This window comes from Embiotoca jacksoni, unplaced genomic scaffold (assembly GCF_022577435.1).
Source record: "Embiotoca jacksoni isolate LCO1_2020_lvr unplaced genomic scaffold, fEmbJac1.0.p SCAF_57, whole genome shotgun sequence".
Classification (NCBI taxonomy): Eukaryota; Metazoa; Chordata; class Actinopteri; family Embiotocidae; genus Embiotoca; species Embiotoca jacksoni.
The window spans coordinates 1,613,100-1,640,392 of NW_027185411.1; the positions used below are offsets into that span (position 1 = coordinate 1,613,100).

Genomic DNA, 27,293 nt, shown 5'->3' on the forward strand with positions numbered 1-27,293 from the left:
CTTTACAGCAACTTCTGCATCACTCAGCCTTATTGGAAAAGCATGTGATCGGATGGATTCCTCCAAAGTCTGTATGTTATACGAGTCTGGACAGATGTGGATGTCACCTGCAACTTGACTGGTTGGCAGTAATTCTTGTCGAAAACATCTACCAGACTTGATAACAACCAGTTATTTTTTACAGGTAACCCATGTTCAGACACACGTTTTGCACATCAAGCCACAAACATGGATCACTTATCTATTTGGGATGAGTTACTGTCAGTGTCAAGTTGAGATCATGGTCTTGCTCAATAAGTCCTTCAGTGATAAATTCTAACCTCTTACTCACCTCTGGACGCTTTAACTCCTCGGTCACATAGTTGAGATTGTTCCAGCCGTCATATGACCACAGTCCCTGGTACAAAGCAATACCGATTGGATTGATGCCCACGTTTGTGCCATCGAAGGAGTCTTCAAAGCTGCTAGTGTGCCCTCTGATAAGCATCACCACACCTCCTACTATAATGACTGCCAGAGCCAGAACCTTGACCACCATAAAAAACACCTGGACTGACATCGCAAAGCGAACGTTGAGGCAGTTGACGGTGGCGAGCGCCACGATCGCAACCGCAGCCACGCACTTCACCGGCAGCACCGGAGGGGGGCAGTCTGGGTAGAAGGGAGCCACGACGTACTGAGCGAAACTCAGCGAGATGCCGGCGACGCCGGCCGGTCGCACGAACCACACCGAGCTAAAGATCAACATGAAGGCCACGACTGGACCCGAAGTCCTGAGGATGTAGATGTACTCTCCTCCCGATTCTCTGATGACGGTGCCCAGCTCGGCGTAGCAGAAAGACGCCATGATGACCAGTAATCCGCAGCACGCCCACACCACCAGGCTGGCTCCGGGGCTGCCGATGGTGGACAGCACCGTCTGCGGGGACATGAAGATCCCAGATCCGATCATCGTCCCTGCTATGAGGGACACGGCTCCCATCAGCCCCACTTCCCGCTTCAAGCTGAGCTTCTGCGTCGTTTCGTCCATTATCGCGGCAGTTACACGCCGACCTATTGTCTGACACCTTTACTGGCGGAGAAAACACTGTAATTCTGCGGCCAAAGTCGCACTTGCCTCAACGCAGGTAGTTAATTATTACATGTGGTTCATGCAGCAGCCTGATTTGTTTGGTAACTTATCTTTTTATCTTTTTTGAGGACCAATGTATTCTGTGATGGCCCCATGTTTTTGTGGGCTGTACTGACTGGATCCGCTCCTATCTTTTGCTTCAGCAGGTCAGAGATGCACAACAGCAGAAAACACTCTGAACCCCTCAGACAGGCAACACACCCCGTTTCCAAAAAAGTTGGGACGCTGTGTAAAATGTAAATAAAAACAGAATGCAATGAATTGCAAATCACATAAACCCATATTTAAATGAAAGACCTTTTTATGTTTTTATGAAAAATATATGCTTATTTGGAATTTGCTGCCAGCAACACGTCTAAAAAAGTGTTTTATTTTGGAGTTGGAGATGCATCTTTAATATGTCGAACAGGAACATTTTACTTAAATTTAAGGACTACGTGTGGTCTCCCACCTTAATGCATTAGTATCAGAAGAACCACTTATTCCTTGTTGACCTGAAAACAAAAGGCAACACATCATTGAATAATTTAAAACAATTCGATATTGCTATATTAAGCCATATTATTGATTATATTTTAGCATCTTAGAAACAAGTTTGCCCTTTCAGGACAGGACATTCCTTCACATATGGATTCTTGCATGTAAGAGGGAGGGAACGTTTTTGCATGAAAATAAAAATAAATCCAGTGAGTCATATTTAGTTGTTTTTTTACAAAATCTTATTAGCGAGAACAAACAACCAAAGTTACAAACCAGAGAGATATTTGATGAGCTGCTGACGTTGTGGTTTGATGTTTCCAGGCTGCTTCCTGCTATGACACATCGAGCATGTGCATGTAAGAGTGAATGTTACCGTCCTGATGTGAAACCACTTTCATGTGTGCAGTAAATATCTCCCCTGGCTTCAGCCCGCTGGTCCCTTCTTTCACGTGTCCGGCTGCATCAGGAGGCTTCGTCTTCCCCTCCTGTAATGAAGAGGTGAACCGTCTTGCCGGAGTGCAACATCTGGCCGGCTCGCTGCGCTCCGCCGATGCCGGCCAGTTTGTGGGCGTCGTAGCGGGAGTAGAGGGCCGTGCAGGTCCAGCCGGCCTCCCCCCCCCGACCCCCCGCCGCCAGCATGTTACACACCTCGCTGTAGAAGTGGGGGAAGGACGGCAATCCGTAAAATATCAGGTTCTGAATCCCTTTGATGGTGTACCTAAAACAAAAGAGATCAGTCAGAGATCAGTTCAACTTCCATGTAACATTTTCTGATTACTTTAGAAATCTTTAGATTGAATCTGTTTCACGGTTATAAAGTATTAAAAGTATGAAGGACAATATCGTCCAGAACTATTGATCACGTTATCACATTTTTCAGAACTTCCCAACAGTCAATAGATGTTTTCCAGACCTGCATAAACAACAACAAAATAGATGGATTGACCAATTAAACATCATTTATTAATTTAGGTTCATCATAGTATTTCCAGACACCTGCTGTTATGAAACAAGTTTGATTGGCACCGATTCAAAACAGCCTTCCTGCCCAATTCAGTGTCAGAGCATTTATACAGTATGTAATATCCCCCGACAGCCTGCAATCTAATTCAAAAGCATTTTATAAATAAAAAGGCCTTTGCTAGTTAAATTCAAAACTTTTTAATACTTTCTTAAGGTTATTGAAAAACTGATTTCAGAGCTTCAACAGCATTTTTAAACCCTGGAAACCAACTGTGTTGTGACAATAACTTAAAATCAGGAATGTATTTGCAGAAAAGCAGGAAGAATGAAACTCTTGAATGAGGTATAGTTTTAGTCTAATTACAAATATCTGTTTATTTTTTTTATCATTAGTAGATGACAATGATGAAGCTGCAGCGTTTGGGCAAGCAGTCACATGACATGAACAAACTAGAGAAAACACACTTCTTTCACACTTCACAAATACCGAACTGAAGCTCTGACCTTTGACCTCTGTCAGACAAGTTACATCCGTTTGCCTCTCATTAATTACTAAGACGGTAACAAAGGTTAGTGTCTTCAAACCGTTCACTAGTGACGGCAGTGAGTCTTTACCACAAGTGTTCATCCTGTTCAGTCTTCAGTTAGTGAGCTTCGGTTTAATAACTGAAGAGACGGCACCTTTGAACTCTCAGCTATTTTCAGGCTAATTTCACTGCCTTCACTTTCAAGCTCATATCTTGGTCATTATCGGAGCAGACTATTCATGCTACGTCTTGTTGTTTTTTTCAGAACAGTCTCAGGCTATCCAGATCTTTAATCAACTAATTTGATAATACTGTTTTTTAATATATATATTATCCTTTATATCAAGGGAAGAAAAATCATCTTAAGAAGTTTTTACATGTATCTCAACACAAAATGTTACAGTAGAGATGTGTAGATTGTGATATGTGCTAATAACTCAGCTGTAGTGTAGGCCTGCAAATATATTATTATTATTATTGTATTATTATTGATGTAGCATTACAAACCACTGACCTCTTGTAGAAGTGGAAGCGTTCAGTGAAGAGCAGGAACTGTTTCTCTCCCTTCTGGAAGAAGTGTCGGGCTCGAGACACCTCAGATTTGCTGGAATACTCGCAGATGCTGGAAAAGTTCATCTCCTCCTTTTTCATGTAGTTGCGCAACCGGATGTAGTCAAAGTAAGACGGGATGTAGATGAGAGCGTGGGACATGACCGAGTCTCTGTACTGAGGCAGCACTTTGTCCACAAAGAACTGAAACCTGCAGACAACCAATCAAATGTCAAGATCTAACTGAGCTGTTTGCACGTTTAATAAACTCATAATACAGAAAATGCAAATTAAAAATTAAAAAAGAGGAAAGAAAAACCTGTGAGAGATGCAGGACATATTTAGAGACAGAGGTCAGGGTGAAGGTGAAAGGAAACAAGTAGCCACAAAGACACTGCGTGATCTCGAAATCTAAATATAGATGTTATAGAGAGATGTTCCCAAATGATGGAGGAGAACTCACCGAGCATTGTGGTCCATGAAGCTGTCGGAGGAGAACATCTGGAACACATGAGGCAGCTGGACCAGCACCTGACAGATGGAGCCTGTTTTTGGCACGTTCTTTGTGGCAATCTGGGACAAAAACACACACACACACACACACACACACACACACACACATATCATCAACACACACACTTTCATCATCAAACTTCAATTCACTTATTTAAAGTTTGACACTCCCAGATGTTGCTGAGCAAACACTAAAATGCTTCAATAACGCGGCTTATTCTGATCTTTATTTTCCAGTTATTATAAATAACAGGGCACTCTTATTCTTGAATAAATAAGTAGAGTTGAAAACATTCATCTGATTGGCTGAATATTGATCATGAGGTTAAAGTCACGTGAGGCAGGTTGATGAGTTGAGAACACTCCCAGCATGCATTGCTGCTCCGGATCCACAGACATCAGTCTCTGATGTGTTCCTGTGACACTACCTGCCGTTGCGTGTGCTCGCTAACTAACATGTTGCCATGACAATGAAACTGCAGCTCCATCTGTTAAAGTGTTTTACTGCACGAGCTACTTTCAGCTGAGAGAGTTCTGCAGTTAAATCTTTAATGTGTTTTAGTGAAACGTTCGAATGACAAATCCCCAATTAAATGCTGTATTTTCTGTTTGAGTTGACTTTGACACTCACTTTTAGATGGAACTTTTCTTTTGTTACATCTGCCTTTATGTATATTAAATATAAGTAACTCTTAATTCAATTAATTCGTAATAATTACATGAACAAATATGAATAATTTCATATTTTTTAACCAATCATATCCATCCTTCTTTGATTCTAAATCTAAAAAAATGAGTCACATCTGTCTGAACATTTGTTTGCGAGTTTGTTTATAAATTTGCTAAAAAAAAATCTGGGTCATAATTCAGCTGCACTTTTTTCATATTTGGGATTAAGGACTTGTTACTATGGCAACAGCTACAGATGTACTTTAGACTCGTGTGAAATAATAATCGCTGTCGTCTGAACGACTCCACAGGTGGAGAAAAGTCTTCCTCAGCTTCAGAGCCGACTACAATAAACTCTCAGCGCGGCTGCTCGTCTTCCCACTGAGGATCAACTCGTCAAAAGTATGACGTCACTTCCTGTGCATCTTCATAACGTGTTGAACTGAGCTGTCAGTCGGGTTGGTGTTGAGTGTGAAGTGCGAACGATGGCCGACCTGTCCCCGGTAGTTGGCGCAGTGTTTGGTGAGGATGTTGTTGATCTGAGGGTCCTGGATGGAGCTGAACACCAGCGTCTGCCTGTAATGTCTGGCCCAGTTGTTCAGGCACCACATCCTCACCCTGGAGAAGTCCACTCCATGGGAGTCCAGCGGCTGCAGGTTCATGTGCTGCATCACATGCTGGTGGACGTGGAAAGAGTCATTTTTAACAAGATGTAAACAAACCTCAAATATAGGAACTTCTGAAAGGGCTGGTTTGGTAAAAATGCTCAATTATTATTATTATTATTCAATTTTCAATTAGATTTAACAGCTCTAAATCATATCACAGGATATTTCAGGGCCCTTGACACAGTAAAGTCCTCACAACAGAACTTTACAACATTATACAGAGGAAGCCAACAACTCCCACACAAGCTAGGAGGAAAAAACTCCACTTAAAGGGAGAAAAACCTCTAACAGAGGTAAGAAAAACTCCCTTTTAACAGGAAGAAACCTCCGACAGAACCAGTCTGGTTGGGGTGAAAGGAGAGCAGAGAGAGAAGAGGGCAGCATTTCTATCTCATTTATCACAAAGTCAGTTACAAAATGTGAGTTTTTCAAAGATAAATTTAACAAAATCCGAGCGTTCAATGTAAATGAACCTTTAAAAATTCCACTTTAGCCCCATTCAGATGAGATTAAGACTATGGGGGAAAGAGAGGGACATTCAGCAGGACAAAGCAAAACAATAAATGTAAATAAATGACCAAATATCCACTCAGAAATTAAAGAAAAATCAAGATGCGTCAGAATTTATCAAAAATAATCCAGTATTAGTTATTTGTACATCTGTGGGTACGATACGATACAAACAGGGAGTGCTAATGGTTGATTCAGCCTATTTAACAAAACATTAACAGCCCAGTCGTGACTTGAGGAAGTCTAGATCTCCGGACTGCTTCAATTTCTTTCTGTTAACGTACCGTTTCCCTAAATATGAGTTGGTCTTAACGTGTTTCTGAAGTCACTGTAAGTCTGTGTTTTATAATAACACATCATTGTTCTGTTCAGAGGTTGAGCTGCCAAATATTTCGTTCTGGCAGAAACATTTTCCACTCCCTCCATTTTCACACTGAACTGATGAAACGTGGAAGGAAAGATCCTCCAACAGAGAAAACGCACAGATTCGTTTAAAAATACGAGGTCGTCACTTCAAATGGGATTTAAATTACAGGAGCAGCAACAAGTTCGCTGGAAAACAGCCGGTCATCTCGGCTGTAATTATTACAGCCGGAGGTGAGAAGAATTACTCAGTTTAAAAATCCCTGGCCAGAGCAGGTAATATTAAAATCCTGGAGGAAATAAATCTGAGTTTTACCCAAACCTTTGTCATTTTCCAGCACATGCAGAATTTGAACACGCTTTGATTTATATATATATTGATATAAAAAAAAAACATGAGCAGAAAACGGACAGCAGGCGGCGCCACATCTGCCTCAGCGGTAAGAACCAGAGTTACACTCTGCTGAGCAAACGCCACCAACGTGTTGTGCTGAATCGCTGTATATTCTTACCAGGACATGTTCCCAGTTCTGCATGAGGAAGACGTCCGCCTGGTCCACCACCAGCAGCTCGATGGACGACAGGAAGTCAAAGTCTCTCTTACTTTCTCCTTCTGCTCCCAGCACCGTGCGGAGGCCCAGCGGGGACGCGATGATGATGTCCGATGAGTAGAAGGGGGCGTAGAGACGGATGCTGCTCCTCACGATGGAGATGCCTGGTGAGGAAGAGCGCACAGCATCAGGACCTCGGGGAGAGAAACTCGGGAGGTTTTCAAACTGGGTCGATTTCTTATTTCAGACCGTACCGATCCTGAAGTGATCGTCCAGGTTGCCTGAGAAGATGGAGTTGTAATCCTCCGGCCTCTGCAGGTTGGGCGGCTTGTCGTCCGCCTCCTCTCCGAACTCCCCTTTGAACTTCTTCTTATTGCTGACCACGATCTTCTTGCCTTTCGTCTCCAGCAGGCCGATAAGCGTGTGGACGACTTTCAAGGCGGCGCCGCGGAACGGAACGAGAATCAGGACCTGAGAGGTTCGTCAAACAACAAACATTACAACAGAGCAGCGGGGCAGAGTGAAGGAAACGTCAAGTAGAAGCATTTACGTATGAGTGATGACGGTGGATAGCGTTCGTGTTTATGTAGTAGACGACATAAAAAGTCCCTGATGGGGGAGTTGAATCCTTTCTGCATTTCAAACTGTTCACTGCACCGTAACTGCTGGTCCAATCTGTTCATGATCAATGTGTCTGTGGCACAAGATCCTCGTGAAGAAATGTGCACAAAGTTTGCAGAAACATGCTGTTTATGCATTCAAGGTCGAGGTGTCTACATCAACAACAGACTGCAACAGTAGTCTCGGCATTTGAGATAAAAGAAAATGTGCCTTTTCGCTTGTTTACCTTGGGCCGGGTCAGTCCTTGGTCTCTGGGTTCGTCCTGAGGCTCGGCGCCACCTTTAGCCTGAGTTTTCCGCTCTCTCAGCTGTGCGTTGTGAGCCAGGACCTGGGAATTGGCCTTCAGCACGTGGTTGAGCACATGGAGGCAGTATGCACTGCGCACATGTGGGCCCTGGTTAAGAGCACACGTCTCTGGGTGGTACAGATCCTTGTAGGAGCCCATGAGGGCCAGCAGCTCCAGCTGGAGAGGGCTGATCTCTTCGGCCGCTCCTTTCGGTCTGGAGGTCACGTTTAGGTCCTTCAAGTGGGTCTCCAAAAGTTTGTGGAAAAGTGGGAGGTTTGTGTTTTTCTGAGTGCCGACGGGGCCGAACTTCTCAAGGGGACTGGTACAGAGGAGAGTTCCCAACTTTGGCCACTAAGTGGGAAAAAAAACAGAAACTGTAATGACACTTTTTTTTCCAATGTAAAACTTTGCAAACAGATTCAATCAGATATGTAGTTCATACCGCAATCTGACTCTTGGATTTGCAGCCGGATGTTATCTTTTGCACATCGTCATCACTGAGCTCTGTGTCCAGATGTTGTAAGAACATGTCTGCATGTAAAGAATAACAGCAGTAAAACATAAAGTAAAAGCAATACATGTTCTCCACGTTGACTAATTCAGCGAGCAGTTCACCGAGTGTGGAAACAAAAGGACATAAAGGACTTGAAAAGATCATTTAGGATCCTACATTTGACAAAAATGTTGAATTTTCATCCCTCTCATCTCACCTTTAGTGTCATCATGGACTTCTTCATCGTGGTCGTCCTGTTCTCCTTCACCCATGAAGTTGGTCTCCAGACAAAACTCGGTCTCATGCTTCTTGTCTATAAACTCCTCATTTCCTGCCTCCACCGTCCTCGTCTCATCATCCTCCTCCTCATCCTCCTCCTCCTCCTTCCCTTCACCTGCTTCCGTCAGAGCTTCGTCTCCATCTGCAGGTTCCTCCGCTCCCCTTTCATCTTCGTCCCCATCCTCACTTCCATCCACAACTCCGTCGCTCTCCTCTACAATAAAAAAAAGCACATAAATACTCAGCTCGATGCAAAGTGTCGGCCGGCAAACAAAAAAAAATCTCATAAATAAACAGCTCACCTTCCCCAAGAAGCTCCTCTTCCTCCTCTTCATCATCATCATCATCAGTGCTCTCCTCCTCTTCGCTGGCAGCGTTACTTGTGTTTTGGCTGAGAGTTGAGAGAAGTTTCTGATAGGCCGTTTTCTGCTCTGGTTCTTCCTCCTCCTCCTCCTCCTCCAGGAGGTCGGGCTCGGTGTCAGATTGTTCTGGGCTCGAGTGCTAAAACAGAAGTGATGACAGTCACACGTCATCATCTCTGAGGACTTAGACACAGTACAGCAATCATCCAATTTTATATGACGGAAATTTCAGGGTTTTATTATCACTTGCACAAAGAGCTACTCACAAGTTCCACGATTTCAGTTCTTTCAGGTCTTTCATTAACTCTGTGGAAAAAAAACACAAAGGAAAACATAAATACTTACACGACTCAAAGTGAAGCTTTTCACTGGCTTTTACATCTGATATATTTGGACCATAAGTTGAAGGAAGTTTTTCCCTGCGTTTCTTTGCTCGAGTGTAGAAAGCTGCCTTTTTTTTTTCTTTTTTTTTTTTAAAAACCAAAATTGTTATTAGAGAACAAGTTTCATGTTCAACATAACAAAACAAATTAGAGAAGTTATCTGCTTCAGCCGTCACTGTAATTTAACTCAAAACCTCTGAATCACCTCCGAGTCAATACAGTAGTCGATGTGCTGCTTACTTATCGTGAAATGGATGCTCCTCTCCAAACTCCTTCAAGTGTTTCTTCTGCTTTTTGGATAGATTTGTGAAAAGCTGCTTGGTCTGCCGTCTTTTGCCCATGTTGACACCGCGATGCGACACGTGGGTTAACCTCGTCTTCTTCGGCGGTTGTTGGGTATCAGAGTAGGATCCGGAGGATCAGTACCGCCCCCTACAGGAGCGGAGGGGAAAACACAACAACAACAACAACACAGGTCAGTCCTCTGACTTCAGAGTGAAAATATATTCCTTTTATCAGTTATTCACGAAGAGTGTGATTAAAACAGGGAATGTCACTTCATTTAAAGTCACACAACGACAGAAAGACAACCGTTTAGCCTAAAATCTGTTGTTAAAGGATCTTTTCTTATTTGGAAATAGATGAAAGGATTCATCAAATACGTTTCTGCTGATGTTTGCTGAATTTTAGCATTTTTATTATAGTAAACAACAAATAAAGTACAACACTCATAATCAAAACATATTAACTGTGGCTGTTTGTATGTCCCAGTTATGCATTTCTGACTCCCCCACCTTTTTTTTTTTTTTTACATATTTCTCTGTGAAAAAAATAATGAAATGCTACGGAAGCATCTTTACCTTCAACAAGGATGAGCATCTTTATGGGTTTCTTTTAGCAGCAACACAGTAAATCTTAGAATAGATGATTTGTCGAGATGGGTTCAAACAAACGTGTTGAATTTACTCCTGATTTGATGACACGTAACAGCGTTGACTTAATAGGATCCTGTTTAAACCCCATTAACACCCATGATGGTGAAATAGGTATAGGCCACACTTACAAACTCAATATCAATTGCAATTAAAAAAAAGAAGAAGAAAAAAAAAGAAGCTATACTGCAATAGTCTTTGCAGAAAGCAAGTAGGCTGATCTCAAGATTACTGGAGTCCGGCATAATGATGGTTGTCGTAAAGGTCATAAAAGGTCATCTCGTGTTTTCTGTGTAATTCATCCTGGCTGCTGGGCTGGCAGCCCTTACAGGACTGGTCACTATGTCTGGTCTAACTGCTGTTTGAAAACTAACCTTGTTCAATTATTGAACACGGTAATATCAATTTACTGTTTGCCTGTTTTAGCTGTTACCATGGCACAAGCTCATCCATTATTAACCATTTGGGAGTCTAGTTTTTGAACTCGGGGTATTTTCAGCTCATTTTGACGCGTCAATGAGGATTATTATTGTGTGATAATTGCGTTCAACTGAGCTGGAAAGAGCACGTCGGGCCTTTCTGGATGGGATGTGAAACATGTGAGACATTCTTGTATTTCCATGGAGGGGCCAAAAGTGAAACAGGAGAAAGAAAAGGCCGGGAAGACCGTCAGGTTTAGAGTAGCATCTGCCAACAGCGGCCGGGTCCTGACGGAGGTGTTCAAGGATGAGAGGGCCTGGAGCGGCTCGGTGTCGGACTCGGTGGACTCCGACCGCACCAGCAGCCCGGAGGCCGAGCAGGGCGGCTCGTTCCCCGGCAGCGAGGCCAACAGCCACCTGAACGGCCTGGTGGTGGAGACCGACGTGGACGAGACCGGCTGCGAACCCGACGACCTGCTTTTGTACGCCAGTGCCAAGAGGGAGATGGTGTTCAGCAACAAGCGGATCAACATCTGCAGCAAGAACGGGACCATCCGAGGAGTGAGGAACAAAGTGAGCGCAGGCCAAGTGCTCTTCAACAACCTCTCCAACGTGTACACCGTGAGCAGCTCTGACTTTTCTTTTGTTTTAATTTAAAGTTCATTCTTCCATGATCTGATTGTTTCTGCCTCTTCTTCATGCACTGAGCTCAGGATGGAAGATAATCACAATCCAAGACGAGGTGTGAAGTATTTGTGCAGATATATATAACCTTTATTCTCTTTTCATTTTAAGGGTTCCCTTCGTCACCAGAGAAGGAGAGCCTGGGAAAAGGAGTAACCGGTGTGAAATTTCACACAGTGTGGTCAGCAACACTGCGGATGAGGATTGTCTTGCAGTCTCGTCGACACCAGAAGTCCTCGTTTAATTCATCTGGTTCAAAACAAAACTCCTGTGACTTCTACTGTCGGCTCTTATTTTGAAAGGACTACAGCTTTACTCCAGATTCACCCCACTGGTAGAGATAATGGAAAAAAAATGGTTGCGCTACGTGTGCACATTTAATTATATTTTAACCAAATCTTTATACATTTAAAAACATTCGAAGCTACGTTATAACTTTTTCAGACATGCTGCTTCTCTGTTTCCCATTTGAGTAAAGGCAGCTGTCTCGATTAAGTAAACCATCAAACTTAACGACTTCCCTGGATGCTCTGAGGGTGTCTGAAAAGATTTTTTTGTACTTTTTTTTTTTTAAAAGATGTTTAATTTTGACCCAGAATTTCATATGATTTTGATATTCGGTGGAGTCTCTTTCATTCAGCTGAATTATGTCAACGTCTGTTTTTTGTAAGCGTTTTGTAATAATGTTCGCGCAAGACTGGGTGTGCTTCATACTTTGTCGTACACATAATTCACATATACTGTGAACGGTGATTATATAAACCTTTATTTGACATAAGAGACAGATAGCCTATATGAATGTATCGTTGTTGCATTGCAGTCGATTTGATGCTTAATATGGTTTTGTGGAAACAGTCGCTGCTTTGTTCACTACGTTTATTAATGCTTACAACATTTTACAGAATAACATAGTGTAATATATAAATAATGTGAACATGCAGCTGTTTTCTACATCCTCTCTTTGGTAGCTCCATTAAACACTGAAGTGCACAGCAGCACTCGACTCTGCTAATCATGTAGTTTACTCATGTGCAAATCTGAGCTTCTTTTATTGTATGTTACGCTACTTACTTCTACATTTAAGAGACAATTACTTCCACTGCATTAATATCACAGCTGTTGTTCCAGTTCTTTCCAGGTGCAAATTCTACAAACAAAACACAATCAGTTTATGAAATACCAGAATATAAATGATCTCCACTTTCACTAGCTCAGTACGACATTAAAATGCTTCTTAAACATTTGTTTATTAATCCAATATATTTTGTGTAAGGCTGCAGCTAATGGAAATTTGTATTATTGATTAACCTAATGATTATTTTCCAAATTAACCAAAGTAAGGCCTGTCAATCACATTTTCCTAAAGCCAAAGATTTGTGCTCAGATCCACACATATCCAGTTTATCAACATAAATGATTCAGAAAAGCAGCAATTCCTCATAACAGTGAGGCTGGAAGAAGGTACTATTAATTTATGTTTAGAAAATGTGGTCACATAAGTAATTATCAAAGTGGTTGACAAACTAAATTATTATATTTAAATGATATAATATTTGAAGTATGTCTCGATGATAATACTTTTGGACCATTTTGAATACAGGACTTTTACTAAATGCAAAAAACAACCTGGTTATACTGTATTTTTGAAGATAAAGTGAAGTAATGTCTGATGACAACACGAATAAAATGTAATTATATTCATGAAGTTGTTCTTCGAAACAGTAGTCGAGCAGTCAGATTAAATCTTGAGCCTCCAACAGTCAAAACAGTTGTTTAATTGTTCAACACATTGATTTCACTCCCTCAAATCACTGAAACGGCACAATTCAAGAGTCGGGTTTTGTTTTTTTTGTTTTTTTGGGGGTGGACTTTCCCTTTAAGTGTCCGGTTTCTGCAACAAACATCTCACGGTGCACCTGCCTCGGTCAGCACCGCGGACAGCGACCCCGCCAGCTCCGCACAGACCGCCGCCTCCGGCGCACCCCGCGGGCCCAGAGGGGCAGGGCATGAGGGCATGAGGGCATGAGGGCTCGCACTGATCCAGCTGACACAGCATCATCTACCATCATGTTACTGCGGCACACAGCTACACCGTAGAGGGCAGGATGCGGGCTCTCCTGTAGACACCCCCCTTACCTCCCCCGCTGCTCCCCCCCACCCTCCATCAAGTGGGAGAGATCCCCTTATTTATTTATTTATTTGGGGGGGGGGGTTTCTCCGTCGACTGGTTTTTCTAAATGTCTCGAAACGGTCGCACGTCTTGGTGGAGGCGCGCTGCAGAGCAAAGGTAGTGAAATCTCTTCCTCTTCCTCCTCCACGCCCTGTCATCATTATCATCAGTAGCTGCCCAGCACCATGTCTCCTCCGGCGTCGGCTGCGACAGCGAGTGAGAGCACCACCACCACCACCACCACCACCACCGCCGCCGCCGCCTTCGAGGAGGACACCAGAGAGGAGGTATCGTTTTCCGCGATGCTTTCGTCCGAGCTAATGCATTTTGTGTCACGGTCTGTTTTGTTGGATGTGTCGGAAGAGGTTTGATGAATCCATGTGCATGCTTGTTACACACTGCAGGTGGATTATTTTACAGCGTGTAACCAAAAATCTCGTTGTTGTATAGTTTGACATGGTTGAATTTCTATAATCCTGCAGCCTGCAGTAAGGCGGTGACACGTTATGATAATCATCCACCCAGTACCTTTACCTGTCATTTACCTCCTCCTGCTGTAGCAGGCCTGTGATATCACACCTGGACAACAACCATTCAGCAGAACTATAAAATGACAGGAAATGTCCTCAGTGGTTACACATATCCCTTTTTATCCATTTCTTTTACAGGAATGTTCTTATCTCTGGGTGTTTATATAGGTTGATTATTGATTTGAGCCGTCATTTTTTTCAACCACTTGTTCTTCTGTTTTGCTTTGACTCAGCAGCAAAGACCCCTGAGGCAATCCCTGAGCAAGTCCTTATGTCGGGAGAGTTTTTGGAAATGCCTCCTCCTGTCCATCCTCATGTACGGCTGCATGGGAGCGATGGTTTGGTGTCATGTCACCAAGGTGACCCGCCTCACCTTTGACAGTGCCTTCAAAGGGAAGTCCATGATGTACCACGACAGCCCCTGCTCCGATGGCTACATCTACATCCCTCTGGCCCTCCTGGGCATGCTGTACTTGGTCTATCTCGTTGAGTGCTGGCACTGTCACGTGAAGAACGAGCTGCAGCACAAAGGGGACGTGGAGGGCATCTCCGAGCGCATCCAGAGGATGCAGCAAGCTAAACCCTGCATCTGGTGGAAGGCCATCAGCTACCACTACGTCCGCCGAACTCGACAGGTCACACGCTACCGCAACGGAGACGCGTACACCAGCACCCAGGTCTACCACGAGCGGGTCAACACCCACGTGGCAGAGGCCGAATTTGACTTCGGTCATTGTGGTGTCAAAGATGTCTCCAAGCAGCTGCTGGGCTTGGAGAAGTCTGCTCTCACAAAGATGCGGTTCACCAAGTGCTTTAGTTTTGCCAATGTGGAGTCAGAGAACTCCTACCTGACTCAAAGAGCGAGGTTTTTCACCGACAACGAGGGCCTTGATGACTACATGGAGGCCAGGGAGGGCATGCACCTGAAAAACATCGACCTGAAGGAGCACGTCATGGTGCTCTGCGACCCCGACCACCACCCCTGGTACCTGTCCCACTACGTCTTCTGGTTCGCCTCGTTCCTCACGTTCTCCTGGCCTCTCAGAGTCTTCACAGAGTATCGCACCGCGTACGTCCACTATCGGGTCGAGAAGCTGTTTGGGCACGATTACCTCCCCGTCACCCCGTGTGACGACCGGCCCTACTGGCGCCGCATCCCCCGCGTTAACACCATCGACAGCACGGAGCTGGAGTGGCACATTCGCTCCAACCAGCAGCTGGTGCCCAGTTACTCCGAGGCCGGCCTGATGGACCTGGCGCAGTGTCCGTCCAGCTTCAACGGGATCCGGCAGAATTGCGAGCGCTGCCACAGAGCCATCAGCTGCTCCTCGGTGTTCTCCAGGAGCGCCCTCAGCGTCTGCACCGGCGCCAGCGCCCGCATCCCCTTCAGCGGCAGCCGCTTCTCGTTGGCGCGGCGCTACGGCTCCCAGCGCAGCTGCTTCTGGAGGAGCGGCAGCTTGGACGACCAGGAGAGTCCCAGCGAAAACACCCGCTGCCTCTCGGAGCGCGTCGCCGCAGACGAGGAAGAACCCCCGGACTACGAGGACGCTCTGTGCTACCCGGTGCTCATCGTCCACTGCAGCGAGAACTGCCACAACCACAGATCTTTCCACAGGAACGGCTCCTGTGTGGAGACGTCTCTATGACTATGCAGTCACTGACGAAACACGGCGTTTCTGTAGCGTACAAACACTTTGACATCAGAGTTGCAAACAAGTCTTAATGCCAGATACACAGATTCACGCTCGATTGCCTGAAACCTGAATGTGTGAATCACCAAAGCAATAACAGCGGCTGGAGAGCGGAGGACGAGTGGACTGCTTTGTGAACATATACGAGTACACACACGTGGAAAACTGATGTCTGCTTGGCTTCCTGTGAAAACCAAGGAGAGAAAGACTGTTAAACTGTACACCATCGCCATAGCTTTTAAGGTCTCATGTACACAACTGAAACTGAAGCTGCGGTTACCTCATTAGACCTTTTTCAGAGTTCAGGGATGGACAGGTTTAAATATCTCACGTTCATTCAGCGACATCTCAGCAACACAAAACGCTTCACGATCGACCGGACGGCTGAAACTGGATGATTTTATTGTCATCATCGATAACGTGGAGGAGTTTAAACTGCTTCAAATAACAGCAATAACTCTGATAACAAATACCATCTTCTCAAGTGAAAAATGTATAGGAAGAATATCAATCAAACGCGTTTTGTTTATGCAAATTACAAAGAGACACACGGGCCAATATGGAAACCTCCAAATCAAAAGAGACAAATTATCTCTTGGATATTCTCCTTCACTGTTAAACCCTTCTGTAATGCAACATGTTCATTACGAGAGTGAAGAGCTGTGATTTATTTTCATCTATTTCTGCTTCAGTTGGTGACTTTCTACATTTCCCAGAATGCCTTTCAACAACTGCAGACAACAGGTGTCAGCTTATACGTTACTGTAGGTCTATACGTTGGCAGAAAGTGTCATAAAAACAGCAAAAAAACAACAACAACAAAAAAAGAGAGTGACAGCATTGCATTCTGTTGTATTTCTGCCTCTCCGTGTTTGACTGTTGACTGTTGGTGCTACACGGCAGCTCCAGAGAGACGCGTCCTTTCTTCAGGATGTGGAGTGACTGATGCATAAACATGATGTTTACAGTTGGTGCTTTTGTAACATATTGTCCCTTCAAAACTGCACTGTACATGTTGGAATTAAGTCGACGGTATCTGCAAGAATAACAAGAAACAACACAACCTGCAACGTTTTTAACAGAGATGGATTTTTATTTTAGCACTTAATTAATCTGTCGCGACTGATCCCGAACCGTGAAAAAAATAACCTTAAAAACAGACTATAACACGTTATGAAAATTTAACTATCCACAATCAATTCAGCAAATACATGAATGGCTTGAACAGTTTGTCTTAAATTGGACTTGTCTGCTGCCTACTGCCACGACAAAATAATAAAAAAAAAAAACCTGCCGGCAACCTGTGGTACAAAACACATCAACGTGTCGTCACGTTAATCATGTGGTGTTTATCACGTTTGAACAGCTGAATGTCCTCTGTCATACAACAGAGACACGGTGCGGATTTACCTGCAAAAAGATCAGAAGATCATTAAATCCACGCCTGAATTTGCATGATTTCCTTCTCCTGAGACACTGTGTTAAAAAAAAAACATCAAACATACATGAATGTAAACCACCAGCATATGTGATCTATATTGTACTTTATATCCATTATGTGTCTGTAGTAAAGGAATAATGCTCCATTTTCGTAATCTGTAAAACGATGATTTCACTGTTCGTTGTATATGAAACATGCTCCCCATGTGAAAAGAGCACACGCAGGCAGACATGCCGCCATGTTACTAAAAGAGACTTTGGATGTTGACATTTTAATGAATCTGGAGGAGTCTTTGGAGCAGAGTTTACAGGCAGTATATGCAAGGATGTAAACGCACTTACGTTTACACACAAACTTTATAATACAGACTTTTTTTCTTTTCACTGAATATGTATTTCGATTTATCTTGTATGCGTTCAAGCACATAACATCATGTTCTTACATTGTTTTCAATAATGTTGTGACACCAGTATAATGCACTCGAGGCAAGTGACACTAGACATTATGAATTGTAGTGGAGCTGGATGTTGATGTAAATTTTTCTTTAAGTAATAAAATATTCAAGCTGATGTATTTACACGTACACAAATGCTCAGACAAACAACAAAAACAAGCTTCTTGTAAAAAAAAAAAAAGTTACAAATGTTATTGTCGTTATAATCAAACGGGCTGTATTAATAACTCAATTACCTTTCTGAATATGTATTTCAATTTATCTTATGCTGGACAAATAAAAGTTGCAATAAATGTCTGGGGGCACACCCATGTATAGTTAAAAAAAAAATGTGTCTGGCTTTGCTCCTTACACTCACTGGGAAAGTTTGGGTGGGGAGACATGTTTAAACGTCAGCAGGAGAAGCACAAGTAGAAATCATGAAATATATGAACGCTGACTTTCATTTAGGTGCTTGGATTTCACATGGCGGTGTTGTTTGTACTGTCACGTGGTTCACTGGAACACACTGTCGGTATTATTCCTCCCACCTGTGACAAAAGGCCAATAAAACTGAATGTGTTGCTGCTCATGTAAATACAAGGCAGAGCACGTTCACTGTTCATGTTATAACTACAGCTTGTACACATTACACTTTATATTCATTTGAAATTTGCTGTTGTACTCTTTTTTTTTTTAATCCATTTTAAAATACTGTGGCACATAATATTAGCATAATTGGTTAAAATATTTAAAAAAAAAATATGATGACGTCATTTGTGCAGAAAGTGATTACCCATAAGAGATTAACCTTTAACCCAGATTATAGCCGAGCTGACAATAAACTGAAGTCTGTCTCTAGTTAAAAAAGAAAGAAAAAGAATTACACTATTTGAAAAGAATGAAGCTAATGAATGACTGATGATTTTATAGTAACAGTGAATAATGGTTGCTTTTTAGACTTGATACCAAATGTTTTCATTACAAATGATAATATTAGGTTGATGGAAAAAAAAAAAAAGACGTGTCTCTTCCTTTCGTTTGCATTGTGGATCCGGAAAGTCTCTTCTGTTTTCTCTCTTATTTGCAAGTGATTCCTTTTTGTTTTACTTTCCGCATCTAATTGACGACTCCCCCGTGTCCTTATCTTGTGACCTGCAACCAACTCAGTATCACCATACGAAAGCAGATACAAAGGGAATGAGGGTGACTGTCAACTGTTTGTCACACTCTGAGTAATTTTTCTAACATAGGTGAACAATGGCTGCAAGTTGAACGAGCCTCATCAGAGTCAATCAAATCTACCATCCAAGGATTCAGCTCCAGGAAACATATAACCTGTTGTACAAAACACTTAATATGGTCAATAACACAATGTTGCTTCAGCCTATATTTAATTGCTGACCCAGAAATAGTGGAGAATCGTATATATGTCCTCTACATCTTCCTTTTTGTGTTTTAAAATGTTTTTAAATCCTCAAAACTTTCTGAATGTTTCCAGGTTTATATTAAAATCTAAACAAGATTCTCTGAACTCTACATTTAAACATTTATCTTACTGGAGGTGAAATACGTCATGCTCAGGAATAATAATAAATAATAAATTAAAAAAAAAAATACATTTTAATATTTTGCATGTAAAATGTAAACAAAATCCCTGTTTGCTGTTTGTTTTCCACGCACCGTGTTGTTCCCCGTCGATGCGGTAGGTGGCAGCACGTCCATATCAGCTGCCTTCGCCAGCACCCAGTCGAGAGGAGTCGACGAAGCAGCAGCGACCAGCTATGAAAGGTTATTCCCTCGGTGAGTGCAACGACCGAATTAAAACACGCGTGGTCGCGTCACCTCCACCTGTCTCCACCTGTCTCCACCTGTCTCAGGTGGAGGTGACGCGAAGGTGCGCCGTGTTAGTTTGCACGTGGGCTGATGTCATCCGACGCGCGAGCTTTTTACTGAAGCGAAGCTAGCTAGCTCGTTTTCAACAGCTGGAAAAATAAATAAATATTTTTTTTTTTTCTGTTCGCTAAAACTGGGATGGAAAAGTACACAAACAGCTGATAATATATATTTATATATATATAAAAATATATATATATAAAAAAAACCACTCAATTTAATGTGCCGCTGCCTTTTAGAAGTGTTTGTTTGGTTTGAGTCAAGCGTGCGTGTTAAGGTTTCACTTCCGGAAACAACAAACGCATTTTTTTTTAATTTTTTTTATTTCTAAATAAAATATCGCTGTTTAGCGAAATAATGTCGTAAAGTAAAAGTATTTTGTAACACGAGCAGCACAAACCGGTGCTAGAAAATAAAATGAGGCTTTTATATTTTTTAATGTTTTTATTGTGTTTATTTATTTTTGTGTATTTATTCAGATATTTTTATTTGCATGCGTATTTGGTAATGTTTTCTTATTGTGTGAGCACCTTTTTTTTTTCCCTGACTGTTTCTACGCTGCTGTCACGACAACATTTTCCCACTATGGGATGAATAAAGTCTTATCTTATCGAAACGCAAAATTTAGTTTCTTCTTGGATAGTATTGCAGACTTAAATGCAAATAATCTTAACTTTATTCTGAAGTAAAGCAATAATAAATAAATAATAAAAAAAAAATCCCGTTTATCAAATTTATGTAAGAACAATTGTAATATAAATAATGAAATGGGACATTTAAGGAGACAAGTCTAACATATAGAGCTTCATTAAGCATCTGATCCCGGTGGCTCAGTCATTTGGATGAATTTGATGATATGAATGAATTCAGTCGGCCTTCTTCTTCCAACGCTTGTCTTCTTCCAGTGACCGGGTGGGGAGCCAACATGCAGAGTTTGGTGGTGCAGGCGCTCGCCATGAGGCAGCTCGGGAGGCTGAACCCTCGCCACCTGCTGGCTGCCGGATACGAACTGAGGCACACCGAGTGGTGTCCCAGGACCATCCACACGCGGCAGCTGTGGGGCTGCTCGGCCTTCCCCGGGCTCGGCTGTCACAGGCCCGCTATCCGCGGCAGAGACGCCGTCAGGAGCTCGTCGGTCCATCAGCTGAGGTTTAAAAGCAACAAGAAGAAAAGCGCGTCGAGCGCCGTGCGGGAGGAGGACGAAGACGAGGATGAGAAAGACCCGGAGGACAGCGATTACGAAGACGTGGATCCGAATCTACCGAAGGACTATAAAGACGTCGAGAAATATGTGCAGTCTTTCCGATACGACGTCATCATAAAAGCTGGCCTGGACGTAGCGCGCAAGTGAGTGAGTTACATCTGTCTGGACCTGAGGAACCTGAGGTCGGGTGGAGAAATGGTTTGAGTCGTCCAGTAAGGGAGGACAATGCTGCTCAAGACCAGTAGGACCACCAAATATTGTTTTTTTTATAAAGGGCCGCTGCTACATTTGTTGATTTTCATGGTTTGTGATGCTGTTTCTGAGAAGCTGATTGTTGTCGCATGAACATAATTATTTAGTTTTAAAAATGTACATGCATAGATTTAACAAAAGCAGGGACTTTAAAATGTTTCCCTTTCGTAAACCTGAATAGAGACTTACCTTCCTTCGTCTTCTCACAGTAAAATCGACGATGCCTTCTACAACAACAAGCTCAGACTCAACGGACAGAAACTCATCAAGAAAAGTAAATCGGTGAGCGCTGCTCGTAAACGGCAACGTCTTCCTCAAGTCGTCACAGTCTGTCCTCTCATTCATTTACTGTATCTCACATTTCATTCTTCATTCAGGTCAAAGTTGGGGACATCCTGGACGTGGTCCTGTCAGAAAACCAAGAAACAAACAAGGTTACTTTGATGAGAGTCGTCGTCAGGAGGGTTTTTGGTGAATCCAGTACGACGGAAAAGTACAAAGTGGCCATAAGACGTTGGAAATCTCTTGAGCTCGCCAAGGACGAGGCCTTCAAGCCGTGAACTCGTTCGGGACAGTACTGCCTGCGAGGTCGACAACGGAGGAACGAGCGCTTTCGAATGACTGGTATTTAAAACGGGAGCTGGACTGGATTACAAAGGTGAACGGTAAAATGTTAACAGGTCTCAGTGGTTGTAAACAGCAGGTGGTGGATCGGGAGAAACATTTTTTTAATGTGTACCTTTACTCTTGACACTGTGAGAGTCCCTCAATAAAAGTACACTTTGAAGTTTGGAGCTTTGAAAATCGTGTCCTGGTGACTTTGTTGACGGAGAGCTCTTCTAAAATCTTTTTTTTCTTTTCTTTTTTTTTTATTGTGGCAAAAATATAAAACAGTCAGTAGTTGTACTCGTCAAAGCAATATTTATGTTACACAATCCAGAGCTTGTTGGGAGGTGTTCAGGATTCAGGAAAGAGTCTCGCCTGTCCAGTACGCCCAAGTTACATCCCTACAACAGGAACGGGTTCTAATGTAAAACAGTCCAATTACATAGCATACTTCTAATTGTGATTTTTATTTTTATTAGAAACAGGTTATCATGATCTGTTGTCATGTTAAATTATCTTTATCATATAAACTTATATAAGAAGGCTTAACATAAGCACATTGTTATTAAAACAGTGGTGGCACAATGCTACATCAGTAACTGCAATGGAAATATACCGCATCACATCACTGTGATTCATTTCTATTCATAGAGCAAAATGCGTGGTCTATGCTGTTAGCTACTATCATTGTTATTGTTTTTAAGGCTACGACATTTATCAACCAAGTATGTTAGATAAGATTATTACAGTTTTGGCTTATAAATAAGAGCAGGTTTTACTTTTTTTTTTAGTTTTTAATCCGACAATAAGACGAGATAAACTAGAACATCTACTGCCGTAGTGAAAAGGTAAAAGATGAGTAAGAATTAGTACTGAAGAAACTCATAACAGTTGGCTTCATCCTACATAGGACAGATCGTAAAAGTTAAATAATGCAGTTTCAGCTTATATACTGTGCAATTATTATTTTCATGACAGAAAGTGTTGACTAACTGCAGAGTGCGGTAACTAGGACACAGTGCTCGACCTCTTGGCCTTTTTGAGAATGTCACACTTCTTGCGATTAGGACGCCGGCAGCGTTCGTCGATGCTCGGCACACATTCGTAGTGCCACACCTCCTCCATCTTGTCCACGGGGTACACCGCCTCCACGTAGTGACGGATCAGTCTCAGCCGCACGGGGTCCAGCTGCTTCTTATTGCAGGCCCCTGAATGGTTGTACTGCAGCCGCAGGTTCTCCTGCGTGAAGAGCTCGGCGAAGAGGCGCACCAGCAGGCGGGCGGCGAAGTTCCCGACCGAGAGACTCTGCTGGACGATTTCCCGAACCTCGGTGTCCGAGAGGAGATAGGCGGAGGGGACGGGGAAGTCGGGTTTGGAGACGGTCAGTTCGTCGAGGGGAATTTTGCAGAAGTCTTTGCTACTTTTCTCAGGAGGTAACGAGGGAATATCTGGATCCTCCCTACTGTTGTCCTGATTCAGCTGATTCAGCTGGCAAAGGAAGTCCTGCTCCGATTCTTTGCGCTGCTGCAGGTACGACCTCCTCTGCTCCGTGTCGCGCCTCCTGCACCTCTCGTCGAGTTTGCCCACGAATTCCAACATCCACACTCGGTCGTTCTTGGCCCGCGGGTAGACTAACTGCACGTAATGACGGATCAGGTTTACGCGAACGGGGTCGAGCTGCTTTTTCCCGAGAGAACCGCTGCAGTTGTACTGCTTCCTGGCGTTCTCCTGGGTAAAGAGCTCGGGGAACATAAGCACCAGGAGCCGAGAAGCAAAGTTCCCGATGGACAAGCTACATTCATAGTTGTTCTTCAGCTGTTCCCTGGACAGGAAGAATTCCTGGGGAACGTTAAAGTCAGGCAAAGGGATCTCCAGATTGTCAAAATCCACAGGAGGAAGCAGCGACTTTTTGGACTTGCGACCGGGTCGTTCATATTCGCTCACTTCCGGGACCCTAATAATAGAAACGTCTTCAGGAAGGCTGGCCAAGTCGTAGCCGTCGTCGTTGATGTTGTCGGGTTCGCTTCCGTTACCGTTACTGTGAGAACCCTCCAGCGCGTCCTCCATATGTTGAATACACACCTGCAGCCAGCTGTCCTCAGGCACGTCAGGAAAATTCGCTTCCATATACTTTCTTATAATTTCCATCTTGTCGGAGTCCAGAATCAGCTGACCGACACTACTGAAACTACTGAAGCCTTCTGGCATTTTGCCCTCTTCAAAAACCTCGGGGAAGAGGCGATGCACAAGAAGAATAACAAAGTCCTCAGGGGAGGAGAACTCGTCCAGCTCCTCCGATGCTTCGGTACCGAGCGTGAGGTCTGACACGGTCTGCTGGTTGTCCAGAGATATCTGCTCCTCCTGACCCTGCTCGTTGATGAAGCGGTAGGTCTGTGGATGCTCGGTTTTTATCCCGGCAGCCGTGACCGCCTGTTTCCTGAGCAGCCGAGCGCTCTCCATGTCCCTCTGCGTCCAGAAGCGATTAAAGAAGTCATTAACCTGAAGGAGGCACTCTTCCTGCCAGACGCTGTTGTTTTTGACCGAGGGGTAACAGACCTCCACGTAGTTACGGATCAGCTGAAGGTGCAGAGACTCCAGCGTCCTCTTGCTCGCCACGCAGTCGTTCGAGCACTCCTTCGCTTTGAACAGCTCCGGGAACAGATGCACCAGCAGCCGGCAGCCGAGCTCCCCGGCGGTGGATGTCTGCTCCATCAGCTGGTTCAATTCATCGCTTGTCAGCAGATATTCGGGGGGAGGCTGGAACTCCGTCACCATCTCAGCTGGTTTGATCTGCTTCTTTATCCGCATGACTTCCAGGGTTAACAAGTCCACTTTACTGTGCAGTTGCGTCATGCTTGAATTCAGGGTATTGAGAATGAAAAACATTTTCTCAATCAGCGGATAAAGGCCGGAGTCCGTCGTTGAAGCGTGGCCCGGAGCGTCCGCGGCGAGGAAGCTCTCCGCCGAGCCGTTTTGTTCCGGACTTTGGAGCTTGGATGAAAGGACGTTGCTGTAATTGAGCTGATTCAAGCCGCCGTGACCGGCTTGCTGCTCCAGACTCGGCGTGTTCCTCTTCTCCGAGATCCTGTGGGAGATGCTGAAGAGAGGCTTTCTGTAGGAGACTCTGGATTTCTCCTGGACGCAGTCCGCAGACGCCGCGAGGCAGAGAGGTTCATGTCTGCTGCTCTCGTTTAACAAGTGCCGCCTCATCTAGAGAGAATAAAAAAAAACAACTAAAATCAGATATGCGTAGCTTATAAAAGCATTACATATAGTAGTATGTAAAGGGGATATACATTTCGCATGGTGTATTTTTTTTAATATTTCTAGTTTGATATCATGGTGTGAGCTTCATTTACCTCACTAGACACTCTGGCTCTCTTGCTGCTGGTGGACTGGTCCGCATCAGGGCGCAACTCTGCAGCCGACCTTTTACCCGCCTCGGTGGCCTCAGGAGATCCTCCTCCGTGTTCTGGAGACGGCTCACAAATGGCAAAGTCCTCCATCTCCTCCTTGATGTCCTGGACATGCTTGTGTTCTGCAAAACAAGCCCATATTTGAATTTCCTTCCTTCCTTCCTTCCTCCTCGAAAGCTTTTTTTTTTTTTTTTTTTTTTTGAATTGCAACATAAATGAGCGGGGATATCTGCTGTTGCACATATAAAGAGGTGTCACACTCGCCTTTCTCAAGCATCGCTTCATCTGAAACTTCTCCATGCTCACAGGAATTCATAGCCTAGCAAAAATAAATCACAAGCATGTAAAGTTACTGAATACAAGTTAAAACCTTCACCAACCGAACGTAACCGTAGAGATGAAGCAAATAGTCGACTGTTTAGTTGACTAAGAACAATTTTGAGAATTGTTTTTGTAATTTTATAAAGGCGAAAAACGCACAAATGTGCCAGCTGCAGTTTTTTCCGTTTCCTCCAGTATTGTATAATAATTAATAAACCATCTTTTGGATTTGGACTGTTGATTTGAAGATGTCACCGGGAACTTTTGAGGATCATTTGCTGACATTTTTTTTTTTATAAACACTAATACTTGACCGACAACAGTTATAAACAATAAACTCAGTAATCAAGATAATAATCCCGTCAATTAATTTGATGATAAATTAACAGACAAACACTTAAAACAGGATCAAAACTGACTGAACGCTGGAACAACAATGGATCTATTAACACGCTTAATGGATCTTACGCGTATTTCTTGTTATAGTAAATAATCCATATTTCAGGTTTACTTTTAGAGTGCTCGTCTGTATTCAATAATCATCTTTAAAACACATCTTTTTTCTTTCTTTTTTTTTTTAAAGAAAACAAGCATGTTGTGGTTGGTCTGCTGCCGTTATGGAAAACAACCATGTGACCAGCTGCAGGCTTGCAGCTCCAAACACCATCTGGTTCTGCTTCAGCATGCTTTCTTGCCCGCGTCGTCAAAGTTGCATACAAATGTGGTGTCCCGGCAAGCTCTGTTATTCTCATGCAACACAAAAAGCAGGGCCATTTTTTTTTTTTTTTTGGAGGGTGGTGCGGGGGTTGGAGGGTGGAGGGTGGAGGGTGCAGATTCCGCCTGCGTGCCTTCAAACGCCGAGTTTCCTCCTTAGCTCCCCTCTCCAGCGTCTACCAGCAGCCACTTCCTCATTCTTCCGCCCATGGACCCTTGAACCAAAACACGAGTCCGAGCAGCGGCGCCGACGCAACTGCGCACAAAGCGCCGCCACTAACTCCACATTTGGTCCACGACGCGCGTCACCGTGAGTATTCACGCACAAGCGGGTTTTTTTTTTTTTATTTAACACCGCTTCGTTTTGTTGGTGAATTTTTTTAATGACGCGGCAACGCTTGCGTGGACCGAGCCCCCCCCCACCACCACCTCCACCCACCCACCCCATCCCCTCCACCACCACCTCCTCCCTCCGCTCCTGCTCTTGACTCCTGGTAAATTCACGGTAAGACGCGCGTGACCGGCTGTTCGAGCTCACCTTTACGAGTCCCCGCCATCCCGTCGGCTCGTTAGCGAACTGCTGGACATGTCCGCGGAACTACCGCGGTAGTTTATTCGCAGGTAATTGTTGTTTTTGTTGATGTTTTTTTTTTTTTTCCTCGCTACGGCTTCTGCGCTTTCTCGCGTGACGTGACGGGGCGCGCGCCTGCTGTGTCACTTCCGCACAGCTGTGGACAAGAGGGGCGAAAAATAAAGCGGACTACAAACTCAAACTACAACTGCAGTTTCTGCGCCGTCTAAATGAAGGACACCGCCGCTCAACTTATATCATTATAAATCTGAATAAGAAATGTTTAATTACAGCTGTCGTCACGCAGCTCGGCCCGCAGGCGGCTGCACCTGCACAGCAACAGTCTGAGGAAACTGAAGGGGAAAAAAAAACAACTAGTTTTCAGGGTAAACTATCAGATTAACAATATTTTATAACTCCAGTTTATGTAAAAAAAAAGTCGTCATTTCGGCTCACTATTTCACCCGTTTGTTATTTGAGTAACTTTATTTATTCCTAATTTATTGCAATTGAATATGATTTTAAAGTACCACACCAAATTCCACCTGCTAAAATGGAGGCTGTTGCTCCTCTGCAAAGCTCAGATAATTGGATTAACTTGGCTGGTTATGCTTTTCTTTTGCCGATAAAAGCAAATAGATTTGATATATTTACAGGTTGTTCA

At 43.7% G+C, this 27,293-nt stretch overlaps 5 protein-coding genes across 8 annotated transcripts; 3 read left to right on the forward strand and 2 right to left on the reverse strand.

The window, feature by feature from the left end:
• Positions 1 to 1,486: 1,486 nt before the first annotated feature.
• utp25 (UTP25 small subunit processor component) lies at positions 1,487 to 9,710 on the reverse strand. Its single transcript, XM_069173023.1, has 12 exons — positions 9,590 to 9,710; positions 9,233 to 9,272; positions 8,907 to 9,105; positions 8,543 to 8,818; positions 8,275 to 8,363; positions 7,773 to 8,183; positions 7,180 to 7,396; positions 6,887 to 7,089; positions 5,328 to 5,510; positions 4,115 to 4,224; positions 3,617 to 3,862; positions 1,487 to 2,330 (listed from the first exon to the last, which is right to left on the reverse strand). Exons 1-12 carry the CDS (start codon positions 9,688 to 9,690, stop codon positions 2,075 to 2,077), a joined length of 2,331 nt encoding a protein of 776 aa, XP_069029124.1. The 5' UTR covers positions 9,691 to 9,710; the 3' UTR covers positions 1,487 to 2,074.
• A 1,191-nt stretch (positions 9,711 to 10,901) lies between these two features.
• Positions 10,902 to 12,168, forward strand: grxcr1b (glutaredoxin and cysteine rich domain containing 1 b). Its single transcript, XM_069172980.1, has 2 exons — positions 10,902 to 11,321; positions 11,496 to 12,168. Exons 1-2 carry the CDS (start codon positions 10,902 to 10,904, stop codon positions 11,538 to 11,540), a joined length of 465 nt encoding a protein of 154 aa, XP_069029081.1. The 3' UTR covers positions 11,541 to 12,168.
• A 1,137-nt stretch (positions 12,169 to 13,305) lies between these two features.
• tmem151bb (transmembrane protein 151Bb) lies at positions 13,306 to 17,785 on the forward strand. Of its 2 annotated transcripts, none has more exons than XM_069173015.1 (2): positions 13,306 to 13,841; positions 14,318 to 17,785. In XM_069173015.1, exons 1-2 carry the CDS (start codon positions 13,740 to 13,742, stop codon positions 15,728 to 15,730), a joined length of 1,515 nt encoding a protein of 504 aa, XP_069029116.1. In that variant the 5' UTR covers positions 13,306 to 13,739; the 3' UTR covers positions 15,731 to 17,785. The 2 variants fall into 2 exon arrangements, with proteins under 2 accessions (XP_069029116.1, XP_069029117.1); XM_069173016.1 differs by having other exon boundaries at positions 14,321 to 17,785.
• Positions 17,786 to 19,385: 1,600 nt separating this feature from the next.
• Positions 19,386 to 21,805, forward strand: mtres1 (mitochondrial transcription rescue factor 1). Its single transcript, XM_069172989.1, has 4 exons — positions 19,386 to 19,452; positions 20,451 to 20,892; positions 21,211 to 21,283; positions 21,379 to 21,805. Exons 1-4 carry the CDS (start codon positions 19,434 to 19,436, stop codon positions 21,559 to 21,561), a joined length of 717 nt encoding a protein of 238 aa, XP_069029090.1. The 5' UTR covers positions 19,386 to 19,433; the 3' UTR covers positions 21,562 to 21,805.
• Positions 21,798 to 26,768, reverse strand: bend3 (BEN domain containing 3). 3 transcript variants are annotated; one of them, XM_069172985.1, is made up of 4 exons: positions 26,597 to 26,768; positions 25,288 to 25,342; positions 24,967 to 25,145; positions 21,798 to 24,817 (listed from the first exon to the last, which is right to left on the reverse strand). In XM_069172985.1, exons 2-4 carry the CDS (start codon positions 25,337 to 25,339, stop codon positions 22,616 to 22,618), a joined length of 2,433 nt encoding a protein of 810 aa, XP_069029086.1. In that variant the 5' UTR covers positions 25,340 to 25,342; positions 26,597 to 26,768; the 3' UTR covers positions 21,798 to 22,615. The 3 variants fall into 3 exon arrangements, with proteins under 3 accessions (XP_069029086.1, XP_069029089.1, XP_069029087.1); XM_069172988.1 differs by lacking the exon at positions 26,597 to 26,768 and adding an exon at positions 26,193 to 26,456; XM_069172986.1 differs by lacking the exon at positions 26,597 to 26,768 and adding an exon at positions 25,813 to 26,456.
• Between the last annotated feature and the right edge of the window lie 525 nt (positions 26,769 to 27,293).

What these genes read in the sequence shown, in the direction of transcription:
- bend3 (XM_069172985.1), bottom strand. Translation starts at nt 25,339, where the DNA reads ATGAATTCCTGTGAGCATGGAGAAGTTTCAGATGAAGCGATGCTTGAG. An exon ending in TGAAGCGATGCTTGAGAAAG is followed by an intron (nt 25,146 to 25,287) that starts GCGAGTGTGACA and finishes CTTGTTTTGCAG; the next exon opens with AACACAAGCATGTCCAGGAC. An exon ending in GAGCCAGAGTGTCTAGTGAG is followed by an intron (nt 24,818 to 24,966) that starts GTAAATGAAGCT and finishes TATTCTCTCTAG; the next exon opens with ATGAGGCGGCACTTGTTAAA.
- utp25 (XM_069173023.1), bottom strand. Translation starts at nt 9,690, where the DNA reads ATGGGCAAAAGACGGCAGACCAAGCAGCTTTTCACAAATCTATCCAAA. An exon ending in AGTCCATGATGACACTAAAG is followed by an intron (nt 8,364 to 8,542) that starts GTGAGATGAGAG and finishes CTTTACATGCAG; the next exon opens with ACATGTTCTTACAACATCTG. An exon ending in AATCCAAGAGTCAGATTGCG is followed by an intron (nt 8,184 to 8,274) that starts GTATGAACTACA and finishes TTTCCCACTTAG; the next exon opens with TGGCCAAAGTTGGGAACTCT.
- mtres1 (XM_069172989.1), top strand. An exon ending in GGCCTGGACGTAGCGCGCAA is followed by an intron (nt 20,893 to 21,210) that starts GTGAGTGAGTTA and finishes GTCTTCTCACAG; the next exon opens with TAAAATCGACGATGCCTTCT. An exon ending in TCATCAAGAAAAGTAAATCG is followed by an intron (nt 21,284 to 21,378) that starts GTGAGCGCTGCT and finishes TTCTTCATTCAG; the next exon opens with GTCAAAGTTGGGGACATCCT.
- grxcr1b (XM_069172980.1), top strand. Translation starts at nt 10,902, where the DNA reads ATGGAGGGGCCAAAAGTGAAACAGGAGAAAGAAAAGGCCGGGAAGACC. An exon ending in ACCTCTCCAACGTGTACACC is followed by an intron (nt 11,322 to 11,495) that starts GTGAGCAGCTCT and finishes TTTCATTTTAAG; the next exon opens with GGTTCCCTTCGTCACCAGAG.
- tmem151bb (XM_069173015.1), top strand. Translation starts at nt 13,740, where the DNA reads ATGTCTCCTCCGGCGTCGGCTGCGACAGCGAGTGAGAGCACCACCACC. An exon ending in AGGAGGACACCAGAGAGGAG is followed by an intron (nt 13,842 to 14,317) that starts GTATCGTTTTCC and finishes GCTTTGACTCAG; the next exon opens with CAGCAAAGACCCCTGAGGCA.